The sequence below is a fragment of the Sparus aurata genome, chromosome 5, assembly GCF_900880675.1.
Source record: "Sparus aurata chromosome 5, fSpaAur1.1, whole genome shotgun sequence".
NCBI classification, from domain to species: Eukaryota; Metazoa; Chordata; class Actinopteri; order Spariformes; family Sparidae; genus Sparus; species Sparus aurata.
Genome location: NC_044191.1, coordinates 34,517,732 through 34,531,556, shown reverse-complemented (window position 1 = coordinate 34,531,556; position 13,825 = coordinate 34,517,732). Strand labels below are relative to the sequence as shown.

The 13,825-nt window shown below is 39.9% G+C and overlaps 1 protein-coding gene across 1 annotated transcript; it reads right to left on the bottom strand.

Moving 5' to 3' along the window:
* Window positions 1–1,849: 1,849 nt before the first annotated feature.
* LOC115582392 (condensin complex subunit 2-like) lies at window positions 1,850–12,436 on the bottom strand. The gene is made up of 18 exons (XM_030418353.1): window positions 12,320–12,436; window positions 11,014–11,236; window positions 10,728–10,818; window positions 10,448–10,540; window positions 10,184–10,301; window positions 9,909–10,057; window positions 8,956–9,145; window positions 8,725–8,807; window positions 8,171–8,364; window positions 7,544–7,689; window positions 7,104–7,210; window positions 5,633–5,752; window positions 5,077–5,184; window positions 4,733–4,876; window positions 4,533–4,643; window positions 4,272–4,348; window positions 3,867–3,942; window positions 1,850–2,213 (listed from the first exon to the last, which is right to left on the bottom strand). The coding sequence occupies exons 2-18, from the start codon at window positions 11,229–11,231 to the stop codon at window positions 2,154–2,156; spliced, it is 2,085 nt and encodes a 694-aa protein (XP_030274213.1). The 5' UTR covers window positions 11,232–11,236; window positions 12,320–12,436; the 3' UTR covers window positions 1,850–2,153.
* Window positions 12,437–13,825: the final 1,389 nt, after the last annotated feature.

The following is a 13,825-nucleotide window of genomic DNA, read 5'->3' as shown; positions in this document are numbered from 1 at the left end:
TAAACGGCAGAAAACCATACAGGACAGCATGTAGTTAAAAACAGTCACATTCAAATGCTGAGACGTTTGAAATCTAAGTCTTAAACTTTAAAGAATGTAAAAGAAGAAAACGAATCTGATCACATTTTCACCAAGGTAAACTGCAAAATGAAAATATATTTAAAACTAGAGTAGGAAAAAACTATATATATATATATATATATATATATATATATATATATATATATATATATATATATATATATATATATATATATATATGTATAGATAGAGAGAGAGAGAGAGAGAGAGAGAGAGAGAGAGAGAGAGACTGGCCTGAATTTGTAATCAGATGACATATGACCAACAATTGCGTGCTTTTATTTTGAAGGCCCTCCCCTTGATTTCCTCATCGCTGTGTACTGAAGCATGCTGCTGCTGCTCTCCCTCCTCTGTCCTCAGGATGGCGTCACACCGAGGTGTTTCCATCATGTTCATGCTGGCTGCGGGCCTCATGACTGAATCACTGAATAAACCCATCAGTCAGTTCCACAACACTTTGTTTTCCTCTCAGCTGAGCTCAGAGCTCAGCTGGGTGTTGTCATCTCTTGTGTTTATGATCAAACAAAAGAACAGAGGCCTTTATGTAGGTTTAGGAATGAAACATTAATCAGAGGCGAAAGATTTATTTCTGCCAAAACAAACTCTCTTTGTGTTCGTGACACATGAATAAACTGAATAAATGACAGTTTCATCCTGTTTTACTTTGATTTCCGAGTTAAAATATTGCTATTTGTCTGAATACATCATTAATTATATTGTAAATATTAAAACTGAGTTTTTTTTGTAGTTGTTAAAAGTACTTAGTGCCCCTTTAAGCAATAAAAAAAAGTTATTAAACTGGAAACAGGAAGTAAGTTTCTTTCTTACAACACTGGCATTTGAATTCGCAGCTTCATGCTCACATGTTTATTCAGTATTTATTATATTTGTAAATATGTTTTCAACAAAACAGAAATCCGAAGTGAGAACGTGTGATTTTATTATGTCTTTTTTTTTTTAAATCAAAGTGGCAGTACGTAGTGTTGGAGAAGAAATTCAAACTGAGGTAATAATACAAATCAGAGAGGTTTATATTCTCCATCAGTGAATAAATAAGGTCCCAGAACAGTTTGAAGCTAGAAAGGTGGCAGGGTCCGCCACCATCAATGAAAATCTTTCTCTTCTCATTAACATTTCTTCCCCAAAACTACAGACTGCTCCTTTAACATGGCTAAATATTACAAATGAACCGCACCGTGTTCTGCAACATCCTCCTCTCCAGACGGCCGTTACAGCTTCACTCCTGTCTGTGGTTCAGTGTTTCAACAGTCACATTACATCATTCACATCAAATGATCAGAAATCATCAAACGCAGGTGAGAATGATCCTCTCTGAAGCAGCAGTTTGGTTCATCATGTGCTCGACTTCCATTACTGGGAGAAGCCGGAATAACTCTTTAAATTGAACCAGCTGTCTGACTGTCTCCTCCCGTCTCTGCAGCCGTGTGACACACTGACGTCACACCGGGTCACGCCCCAGCCAGCAGCACCAGCACCAGCCCCGACCAACCGGTTTCACCTTTATCTAGGAAGGCAGCGGCGACGCCTAACTGCTGATCATTACCTGCTGTCATGTCAGAGCGCTGCTGCAGGCGGCTCCTAATCTCAAGCAGCTAAAAATAATCCGGCCCATTATGTCCACTTTAGCTAATGCCTGCCGGGAAGATCGTTATCCAGAGTGCTAAAAATACCGCCTGTCTCGTTCTGTGAAATGGGGAATAATGGAGAAAATTACAGGTAATGTTTTGGAATCCACCTCTACAACACGTTTTTAGAAAAAAAAAAGCTTTTATTTTTTGGGACAATATACATTTTTGTGCGGAGGTGGAGCAGTTAAATTATCAACACATACGCATCAATAGCTCAGAATAAAAGCAAAGAGAAATGTTGTGCCAGATTTGACTTTTCGGACAGATTACATTACTGTGTGTACTAGAAAACAAATAAAAACATCAAGTTTAGACACAGAGAGAAACACAGACATATCGGATATTATACAAAGTAAAGAGATGAAAAGAGTTAGAGAACAGCGTGAAAGAATAACAGAGATTCTCCAGGAAGCAGCCCGTCATTTAGAGGCCTTGTCGTATGATGATGTCTGACATGTCGTCGACCTTCACCAGCTCCAGATTCTGTTAAAAACAAAACATATTCCACATTTCACTCTACAATAAATAGACATGAATACTATGCGTGGCCACATGTCGGAGAAAGAGAATTCCAGGTTTAAGATGTAAGTAAACTCTGGGGCAGAGAAAAAAATCTCTTTCTCTCTCTATTATCATTTTTAGGTATTATACATTACTTCCACGGGGGAAAATAAACATTAAAGGTGACGAACCTGCAGTTAAAAGTACGTTTTGAGTCTTTAATCAGTGATTCATTTGTTGTCTTGATCTATATTAATGTAAACAAACCTACCAGCAAATCATATATAACCTTTTCTGGTGGATGTTATGTTGTTTTTATAACTAAACAGCGTTTCACTGAAATGTTAAACATAGAGAAAGATATTAGATATTGGAGGATTTGCTTATTTGCAGTGCAGAGGTAAATAAGATTTTTACTCATCAAGTACCAATCAACTGATTCATAATAGCAAGCAAATTAAATGCTAACTATTTTGATATTAATTAAAGGAGCTTTCTGTATCCATTTGTAGCAAATTACATGTTTGAATCACTTTTCTTATTGGCCATGTGAGAATATTACAAGATAATGTGAAAAATAAAACCTTCCTCGTCTCTCGTTGCCTTTTCAAGCTTTAGTCACTCTTGGACACAGGCAGGCTAGCTTCTTGCTAAGCTAGGCTAAGCTAAGCTAAACCAAACAGGTGCTTTAGCTTCGTATTTAATGGATATGAGAACGGTATTGATCTTGGGCCGTATTTATCAAGCTTCTTAGAATTACTCCTAAGAACCCTGCTAAGAGTTGACTTATGAGTAAAAAAATTCTTCGCCGAAAGCTGCACTTAAAAGTTAGTTATCAAGCGTCTTACTCACACTTTCAGCGAAGTGTAGGACTGAATCTTAAGTGTCACTCTCAGAGCTGAATTACGACATTACTATGTGCCGTAAACGGAATTTTAGGTGACGTCACTTCTGTGTCCATAGAAATGACCAATCACGGAAGGGAATCCCTTGTCTAAGAATAAAGAAATATTTTAGAAATATTTAAGTGGACAATGGGAGTGTATATTTTGACAATAATCTACAAAATAATACAAAACATATTGGCAATTAATCAAAAATACATGTTTCCTTTTCTTTCGTTAATTAATTAGGCAACTAACTTGAAACTGGTGTGGGTGGCTCAATATATACTAGCCTACTGCAGCCACATGCAGAAATCAACATGGAATCAAAAAGAAAACGCAATTGGCGAGAGGAGGAGACACTGTTATTAGTGGAGCTAGTTGAGGAAAGGAAGCTCATCATTAAAGGCAAGTTCAGCCCAACGCTTACTAGCCATGATAAAAAACAGGCATGGGAAGACATAGGGAATCAACTATACACTTCTCAAGCCTTCAGCCATCTGTCATCTTAAATATCTGGGAGAGTAGTAGTGATTCTTAGACTTAAGAAAGTTGATAAATAGCTTTTATTCTTAAGTTTGAGAGTAGGACTAAATTTCACAAATTCTCAGGACTTAAGTGTAAAATGGCACTCTAAGACGCTTGATAAATACGGCCCCTTGTCATCAAACTCTCTGCAGGAAAGTGGATAAACACAATTCCCAAAATGTTGAATTAGTTTTAGTTTCACATTTTAAAAAGTAGAACTCACCTTTTCATTGGCGAGATGAAGCAGAGCGACGAACGCCAGCGGCACCGACAGGTTCTGAGCCATCGTGTTCGGCAACCTGGACCGCCACAGAAAGAGACAGAAAACAGGAGAACAGCACAAAAACTATTAATTTTCCATTCAATCGGTCATGCCATTAAATCCTGCAGTAGCTTTTAGATCTTGTTGATTCTGCTTCTCACTGATTCACAGCAACATTCAGATGATATAACTGAGAAATATCTTAAAATATATATAGAAAGAGACGTATAAGTAAAGATGGATTCCATATCTGTAAGACAGGTCAAACCCAACACAAAGACACATATATTTGCATGCGCTGCCCTTTCTGCCATTATTCATCCTCATTAGTGGCGTGTCATGGCAGGAGGTCCGCTCTGCTGGTACCTTTGAAGCAGCGTCTTTGTGGTCTGACTGAAGACTTTCTCCCCACACACCTCTGGTTTCTCCACAGTCGGCGGCTCCTGCAGGGAACATTAAGGCACAAACTCATCAAACACTCATGTAGTAACAGATAAACACCGCTAACATCTCTGACTGGCTGCGTGTCTGCTCACTAATGACCCACAACCAGAGCCAATGTACCACTTTATATGCCTGCAGACATAAACAAAGCGGATACATGACTTTTCTCTCAGCGTCACTTACGTCTGTGGGTTTTTCTGGGCTTTCAGTGAGAAGAGTCCACATGCTGGTCTTCAGTCTCTTCATGTCCATTTTCTTTGCCGTCTTAGCGTAGTTTATCTCAATCTTGTTGACCTACAAAAACAGAATAAAAGGAAGTTCATGTAAGTCCCTAAACAGACCCACGTACAGTTCGACTTGAACAAAAGTCCCGGGTCACTCACCCTGTGTGGTTCAGGGACCAGATCATCCTCCCCATATGTTGAGATGCCCTCTAGATCTTGTGAGGGCGGAGGTATACTATCACCTGAGGGCTGGGTGTCATCTGAACCGGCAAACCCTTCAGCATCATCGTCGCTGTCGCCACCCTGAAAACGAAGGTCAAAAAGATGAAAATGATGTGGTTACAGATCAGCATCAGAGCGACACTGAGTAAAATACACTGCAAGATAATGTTATTTTTAACCTCTATGACTCATCTCTACTCTTTAGATAAAGAAAGTCTATTAAAATATGAATAAAATAAAGAGAAGTTGATCAAATACTACACAAAAGGAGAAGAGCGGACCTGAAGACCGGGACAGAAGTTGGCGGTGTCGTTGGCGTTGTTGTAGTCGTAGTCTCCGATGCCTTCTCCGAGCTCTCCGGACAGCCTCTTCTGCCCTTCTTGACTCAGCTAGAACAAACAAAAACAATAATAATACAATAGAAACTCCGGGTGCATTGAAATGTGAACGTAGCAGCTCTTCAAATGGGAAAGTGTAATTTAATGTAAAAAGACGACTGCTGTGAGAATGATCTAAGTGTGCCGACATGTTCTGATGTTTCTGTGGACTGAATTGATAATGACGTCACACTTGAAGCAACATCTGACTAATACGGGGTTTCAGTAGTGAAAAAGATTGAAGATGTTTCAATCTGACCCCAAAGATTTACATCTAACCTGTAAATAATCAGTCATCCAAACTGTTTTCTATGTGTGACCTCTGCAGGGCTGAAAGGAACCGTGTCACTTACATCCAGAAAACGATGACTGAACTCTGACCGAATCCACAAACAAAAACTACGTCTCTACTTTGACCCCTTTTCCCACCCCGTCAGCTGACCGGAGTGTAAAGACTCACCGAGCTGGAGGGTTTGAGGCTGAGCTGGGAGAGCGTCTCTGGTGGAAACTGGAAGTCTGCTGGTAGAGTCGTCTTCTTGTTGCTGGCGCTGAGGGCAGACTTGGTGATGGTCGTGGCGGCCTGCGAAGGGAAAAAGAACATCGGATCAGATTTCCCAGAGTGCTGAATGCTGTGTTGCTATGGTTACTACACCATGTTATGGCCTTAATGCCTCCACATATCGAACGCTGCGACGGGAGACAGACCACCTCTGACTCTGCTGTTAGGTGTCGACGCCCCGGGCAGCGCTGTGCTGAGTAAAATGGGTTTTTGCAGGTGGACAGAATTTAGGCTGTTCTTTAGATAGATGTAAAAACACTTTCATAAACTGAATTAAGTGACATATTTGTTATTCATTCTGAGGAGATGATTTACTGTCATTACCACCCGCAGCTTATCCAATTAACAGACACAAGCTGCAGTTTGGTTTTTTTGAAAATCTGTATTTTCATTGTAACAGAAACTTTTATGCTTGCAGTAAAACATCCTTTGGGAGTCTTCACATTAGGTACGATTGCACTTGTACACTTGCATACATATAGAGTCCTATACAGAAGGTGGAGGTATGCATGTAGTTGATTTGTGATCCGCCAATACACACTAAAAAGAAGAAGGAGCAGCAGCAGCGTCATGAATCTCACTTTACTTCTTATAGGTCGCGCCCTGGAAATGTCTGTTCTTGGAGGATTTTGAGCTGTAGTTTTGCAGTGTAAACACACACCGACCTCTTCAGGCTCTCTCCAATTCTTCAGCTTGTTAGGTAGACAGGCAGGCTGCGGCTGGATCGTGAACTTTGCCCGAGTACGGTACACTAATGTTTACTGTAATAGAACCAACTGGACTTTGGGGTGAGTGAATCTGGGGCCGGGTCTCTAATGTGAAAGCACCTTTATTTGTTTTGGGCTATTTTCTTTCTTTTTCTTTCGCTTTTCTTGTACATGAGGAAGAATTATCGTGGACCATGTATACACAAATATTCCTGGCAGCAAGAAAGCCCTCAAACATCCTCATTCTGGCCTATCAGAACATATTTATCTGCTCCTTCTGCCTACTTAAAGTCAAATCATGAATAAAAACAGTGTAGGTTTCTCCATATGTCGCACTTTTCCTTAAATACTGAGCATTAGGTAACAGTTGTACTATGGCAGCAACTAAAGATTATTTTCTTGATTCATTGATTTGTTATTTTATCTATAAAATTATCAGAAAATGTAAATCAGTGTTTCTCAAAGCCGAGACGAGGTTACCGTCACAGAGGAGTGAAAATATTCACATTTAAGACGCTGGAATCAGGGAAACTCAATTATTAAAATACTTGGGTGATTAAATCAATCGTTCCAACTAATCAATTCATCTTTGCAGCTCTAATAACATATCTATCCAAAAGTGAATATGCTGTGTGTGGAACAACAGAAGCAGTAATGGTTCTTACTCTTGTGGTGCGGAAGTACGTGTCAAAATTGACATCATCGCCAAAGTCTATCTCGAAGGTCTTCTTGGGCTTTCTTTTACGTGGCTCCTTGTCGGGCAGATGGTCCACTATAGAAGATGAAGACCATGAAAACAGACAGACAGACAGACAGCTGTTACTCTGCACACATTCAGCAGGAGAGGACGACCATTATCCCCCTAATGCCTCAAACACAAATATGAGCCTAATGTGTGTACATTATGCATAAAGATGAACTGCAGCTGGTTGAGACTATATCAACTCTCATCATAATAAACAAAGAGCAAAAACATGTTTTCTGTTACAGCGTTATTGCATTAGGCTGCCTGCATCTAAGTACAGGGATACGTAATAGAAAGTGATGTGCAAGTACTCCAACCTCTAACTAATCTTCATCATCTCTAATTGTGAATTTCACTCACATTTGTGCTTTGGCTTGAACTGCCAGTAGCCGGGTCCAGCCCATGTGGCCATGGTCCGGGGACTGAAGTACGAGTACTCCCTGGGCTCAGAGGACAGCTGCAGACACATGGTGGCAATGTCTCCCTCTCCAATTGGAATCACATCCCTGCACCAACATCACACCAGCAGTAAGAAACCATTCAGATGAGCACACACACACACACACACACACACACACAAAACAGCCTTTTGTTAACACAGGCAGAGAGAGACCTATTCAGTATATTCTAACGAGTTCAATACCTCTCCTGGTGATAATAGGCAATGCAATTACTTAGCAGATGATTACATAAGTAATGCATTATGGACTGAAAGCTTACACCTGCATTAAGAAGATTCATTTTCCAGGTACAGAACTTAATGGAGGCTGTTTTACATCATAATAGCCCAACGTGTACTAAAAGAGTTCAAGGAGAAAAAGAAACTTTCTCTCTAGAAACTTTCGCCCACAGAGACTTTAGAGAAACTCATTCCACAGAAGTAGAAATGTTAATTCAACAGATGGTCTGTGGTAAAAGATTAAATTCTCTACCTCGAAGCAGAGGACAAACATCGCTGTTTGACTGCCTTCAAACTCACGATCTTACCTTCCTTTGCCAGAGCCAGAGGCCTCACAACCCTCTTTATGCTCCTTGGATCTTTCCTCACAGTCGCCCATTCCCTCCTCATAGTCAGCGTCGAAGTCAGGGCAGTCATCTTCCTCAGGTTCGGGCTCGGGCTCAGCGTTTAAGTCAAACACGTGTTCGCCCTGCTTCATCTTCTCCAAGAGCTGATTCATAGTCTGAAAGAAGACGAAGAGTCAGATAGAGAGAGTATAAATGATTTACCACCACTGATGTATAATGAAGTGGATCCTAAACTGCAGTACAAGAGAAGATCTGTAAATAACAACATAAAAATGTCTCAATGCGACAGATTTTTCACTCTATGCTGCAGCTAAGATGGTCACATAATTTTGAAGAACCACTCAAATATATTAAAACTGGTAACTATAAGAGAGGACTCACATTATAACACTGATTATTGTGTGAATGTAGAGAAAATACACCTTACAGCAACATTATTCTTTATACTTTCATAATAACATTATTATAATTTCATCAGATTAATTAATGATATCAGGTTTTGTGGTTTCTCTGACCTGCTCAGGGTTCCAGCTGGTGAAGGAGAAGTCCTGCAGCGAGGGGCAGATGGAGCTCTTCTCCTGGGAACGCTGCAGTCCAGCTGGCACAAACACAACACAGAAAGTTTGGGTTTAGCATCTGTATTGAGGCACAGCTAGGTGGAACAGCGGTTCAGTGTTTCACGGCCACATATCAATTCATGTAAATGACAGAAAACATTTATTTGGGGTTTTGTTAAGGTCTCTTACACATAAATGGGGAAGCAGGGACTCCCTGTGGAGGTGGAGGAGAGTAAGAGGGTCTGGACTGAAGGAGGGTCATGTTGGAGGGAAACAGCAGCTCGCAGCGACTGTCCTCGCTGAAGAGAACTGACAGAAAGACGCCTGCCGTGCTGCTCTCATCGAAGGATGCAGCCATCCTCTGAAACATGGGGTCCACCTGGTGGGGTGAGAACAGCTGATCATCCTCACTGACTTATTATGACACAGAGGTGAACAAGAAAACAACCTATAATTCAATGAAATAGACCTCAGAGTAAATGTCTTCATAAAGTTAATGTTGTTTAGTTATTTGAGAATCAGCTGGACATGAGAGGAGATGCAGTCATAATGGAGAGTGAGTAAAAGTAACCAGAGAAACTAAACTCAGTAAATAAACCTTTTGTGTATTCTGTTCGTGTCTACTGCATCTGAAGAACAGTGAGGATTAGGAAAATCAGACGGACGACGATTTAGAAATGATGGTGGCAGTTCACATGCTAATTTAAAAATATATTTATTGTTGTTGTTGTTGTTGCATGATTTGAATGTTTGAGTAAGATGTAATGAATGGATGAAAAGGTAAACATAGCAGTGGAAAAGGAGACTGAAACTCGAGAGCACCTGACCTACAGAGTTGATAATCTGCTGAGTGTTTGGTGGTATAAACCTCTAAATGTCCAAAACTTGTCCAGTTTTTGATGCTAGTAGCAGTACAGCATGTTTTATGAATGAAGAGGTAAACAATCTAAAGCTGTTGCAGAGCATATATGATGTTCAACACTGCAAGTAAGGGAACTCTTTGTGTCAGGAACTAAATTTACACCCAGGTTCGCCTGGTCGGGACACAGGTTTAGTCCCAGAGTCCTTCAGGAACACAAATTTAATGACACAGACGATGGTGTCATTTGAACTTGTATTATTTTTATAGGGTGACCCAATACCTCACACTTCCTCTCCGACTCAGCACTGTTGATGTTACTCAGGTTCTGCTCTACTGTCTTCTTAGGTGGCCTCTTTCTCCTCGGCTGCTTAGCAGTCACTTCACCGTCTCCAGCACCTCCATCACCTTCCTGCTGGTCTGCTCCGTGGCCTGATCCACGTAGAAAACAGGGAGAAAAAAGAAGAAGCAGAAACTCAGAAAATGTTCAAATACTGGAAAAATACAGGTAGACCAATATGATATATAAAAAATAAATCACACTGCTGAGGTTCTCACCCTCTCCAGGTTTGGTCTCTGCCCCGAGGCCACCCAGCACCCTGTAGGCGTCAGCATGAACAGCATCCACCCTCACAGCGTATATCTTTGTACTCGCATCCAAAGTTCCAGCTGCCACCTTTAGGACCCACACAAAGAATACACACACTGCTTGTAGAATAAATCAGACTTCTTCATACTGCATTGACCTGGAAGAACTATATTATTTTAGAATTTTAACAAACTGGGAAATAATAAGTAGTAGTAGTTGTAGTAGTAAAAAACCTTGAAGTTTGTGAGCTCAGAGTCCTTCTGTTTGAGAATATCAGCCATATAATCAATCAGATGCAGACCAAAGGCATTTTTGGTGGTGATTTTCTGCGAAAAAGAGAAAGAGAAAAGGCATTTATTAAATTTCCTATTAGCTCTTCAAACTTTCTATTTAAATCGCACAATAGAAGTAGTAGTATGATAGATAAACATCTTAAATAAGCTGAAAATGTAAAAGACAAAGAGAAAAGTCATTCTGTTTCCAGTTTTATTATTGTGACACTTCAAGACTTACATTCTCAGTGGAGAGTTTGATGCAGGTGGAGTAATGCTCAGAGATCTGTGCATTTGACAGCTTGGGCACGGCGGCAGGAGTCCCTGCAGCACTGCATACAAAAACAAGATTATCGTTACGCTCTCAAGATACAGACAAGCAGAACAGACAGAACATTGTCTGCTAGAGCCATAATTTAAATGTTGTTAGTGAGCTAAAAGTTGCACTATAAGCTTCACAAAACAGTATGTCAACAAAGTCAGTCTCAAAACAGTAAAAAGCAGAAATCTCAGTCTTCACATCTTACCTATGAGATGCAGAGTCGTTGAAGGAGGAGTCAGTGGCAGTTTGAAGGTCAATGACTCTTGACCTTCGGCGCTGACGTCGCTCCTGCTCATCATCGTTGCCGGGGAAGGCTGCCAGGAGCGGGGTGCTGCAGGCTGCAGGGGACAGGCCCTTGTTCTTCAAGGAGGATGACGTCCATCCTTGACGTACCCGGGAGACCGGAGTAGAGGCTGCACTCATCTTAGCTGGAGACAAATACACAAACAAACACAGAAGCTACATGTTGATGCAATTCAAAGCAGTATGAAGAAGTCTGAAAAAAAATATCTGGGATCATGTTTCAGTGTTTAGAAAGACAGAACAGGTAAGGTGGCAGTATTTCACACAGGTACAGAAGAACAAATAAACTATATTGGCCTTTTTTACAGTCAGGTGTGCATGAAACAGCACTCAAATATATTGCTTTCTATTACCGGTTAATTCATCAGCGTCGCCCATTAGAGTCAGGTCATTAGCGGTTATCATATAGCTGAAAATAATCCATATGGTGCATCCCTAATAGGATGGAAAGTTCTTTGAATGCATGTATAACATTGTTTGTTGTGCAAGAGACAACTAGTCTGAGAAATCTGCAGATTTTGAGCTTTTACTCTCCATCCGGATTTTAAAGTTTGACACCCTTGACTCCTCAGTGAGCTGACATACAGTAGTTGGCCACATGTAAACATGAGGAATCAATTAAGAAACCCTCATATGAGATGAATCATGACTTTCAAACAAGTTATCATGAAAGCTACATTATGTAAAACATTTAAACACCCCATAAACCGCTTGCTGGAAGGATGCACAAGACTTAAAACAAAAACTGAGATTCACTGGTGACCTTTAAAATACGTAAAATAATATTTATATATACACACACACGGTAACATATTGCCTGCTTTAACGTTACCTCAAGCCACCAACCAGCCACTAATTTCTGATTTAAGGTAACCTTAGCTAGAACGACACTGTGATAAACAAAAGGGATCCCGCACTAGAAAGTAGATTAATTACCTAAAAAGTTGCCTGAAGTTATCGCTAACACACTAACACATTTTGAGAAGGTAAAGCCTTAATTTAACACCGCGTGTTTTTCAAGCTAACCGAACAAAACCAACAAACGTTTGTGAAGCTCAGCGAGCTGTCTACGTTAGCTGCATATACATACAACCTAGCATAACAACGGTTAGCATTAGCTACCCTCAACGTGTTTTTACTATCATTGTTAGCTGGCCGGCTCACTGACACACAAGAGCTGTACAACAAATCTTGCTTTGTTCACGCACCGGTCCTCACAACGTCGAAAATCCGGAGATGTTTTCTTTCGGCCGGTTTTAAGTTGTAATATGGCCGAAGTGAAACAGAGCAGGCTGCAGCTATTCTTCCTGCTCGGCGTTTGAATTTTTGCGCCGAACGGTTTACGTAACACCCACATACGTCATGACGTCAAGACACGCCCACTCCGAGAGCTGCTTAAATGACTCATCAGCCAGAAGGAACAAAACTAACCTGACTAAAATGCATTTTGGATTTATTTCAGGTCCCGTTTTCTATTTTATATTCGTTAGTACTTTGTTCAAAACAATGTTTAGAGATCTAAAGGTTGAGATCTAAAAATCGTCAGTCAAATAAAACCTCACTTAGGCAAGTTTATTTCTATAGAACCATTCAGAGACATAGAAATTAATCAAAATTAAAACATTAAGACATTTAAACAGCAACTGAAAGACAGAAGGGAAAAAAAGCAAATATAATTAGCTAGAGATACAAAAAAAATGCATTAAATTAATTAATTAATTCCGTGATTTAGATGAACAAAGCAATGTTCAGCATCATCGCTCCATCACGTCCCAATTAAATTATCTTAAAAATCTTATGTCAACAAATGAAACGAGGTTTTTGAACCTGACTTTCAGATTCATGTTCTGTATGAACATGTTCACATTTTTTCATCAGATTTTTTTTTCATTTGCAGATTTTATCATAAAATTCCATAAAAATGATTGTCCTGTAAGGCACTATATGAAATAGATATTAGATATTATCATTATGATCGTTATTGATTTCAAATATGGCTCATAAGAAATAAGACCTAGTTGACTTCAAAGCAGCTTAAATTTTGTATTAATTAATTGCTTTATCATTATTATCATTATCATCATGATTGTAGTCGTATGAGTGGTATTGTATTCATATTTTGATTCTAGAATGATCATAATTGTTTTCTAAAGGTGCTATTTGTCAGAAAAGTAGATTTTTTAGTCATTTAATGATGCTCTGGGTTTCCCAACTTGTCAAAAACGAACGCTTTGGGATTGTTGGAAGGATCGGCCGCCATCCCAAAGCATCATCATCTGACAAGTTGGGAATGAGACTCAAAAATCAAATTTTCTTACAAATAGCACCTTTAAACAATGACTGGTTAATAGACTCTGCTCAGTGTTTTGTGTCACGGATGCTGATTGTGATACACTCACACTTCAGTGTTTTGTTGCTGCAGCTGCTCTTGCACAAAGTTGTTGATAGCACTTGTGAACACTTGATACTCACATTGTCTCGCTGTTACACAATCATCTGCATGCACATTTCCTCTCACCTCTTGATTCTTCTGATTAAAAAGCAATAAATAGTTCATGATCAGTGAGAGATTGTTTGAGCGGTCGTCTCCCTCACTGGCACACTGATCGGATGCACTGACTGTCTTTTTTTCAGAGATCATGCTTTATGAAACTGTTACAGGCGGCACTCAGCTGTGACTTTCTCTAAACTTAAAAAGCTGCAGTTCATATCAC

Bases quoted from the DNA above. Each gene is read 5' to 3' on its own strand.
- LOC115582392 (XM_030418353.1), bottom strand. From the start codon at position 11,231: ATGAGTGCAGCCTCTACTCCGGTCTCCCGGGTACGTCAAGGATGGACG. The intron at 4,644-4,732 runs GTGAGTGACCCG...CTGTTTTTGTAG, and splicing joins TGGTCCCTGAACCACACAGG to GTCAACAAGATTGAGATAAA. The intron at 2,214-3,866 runs GTGAGTTCTACT...TGTTTTTAACAG, and splicing joins TTCATCTCGCCAATGAAAAG to AATCTGGAGCTGGTGAAGGT.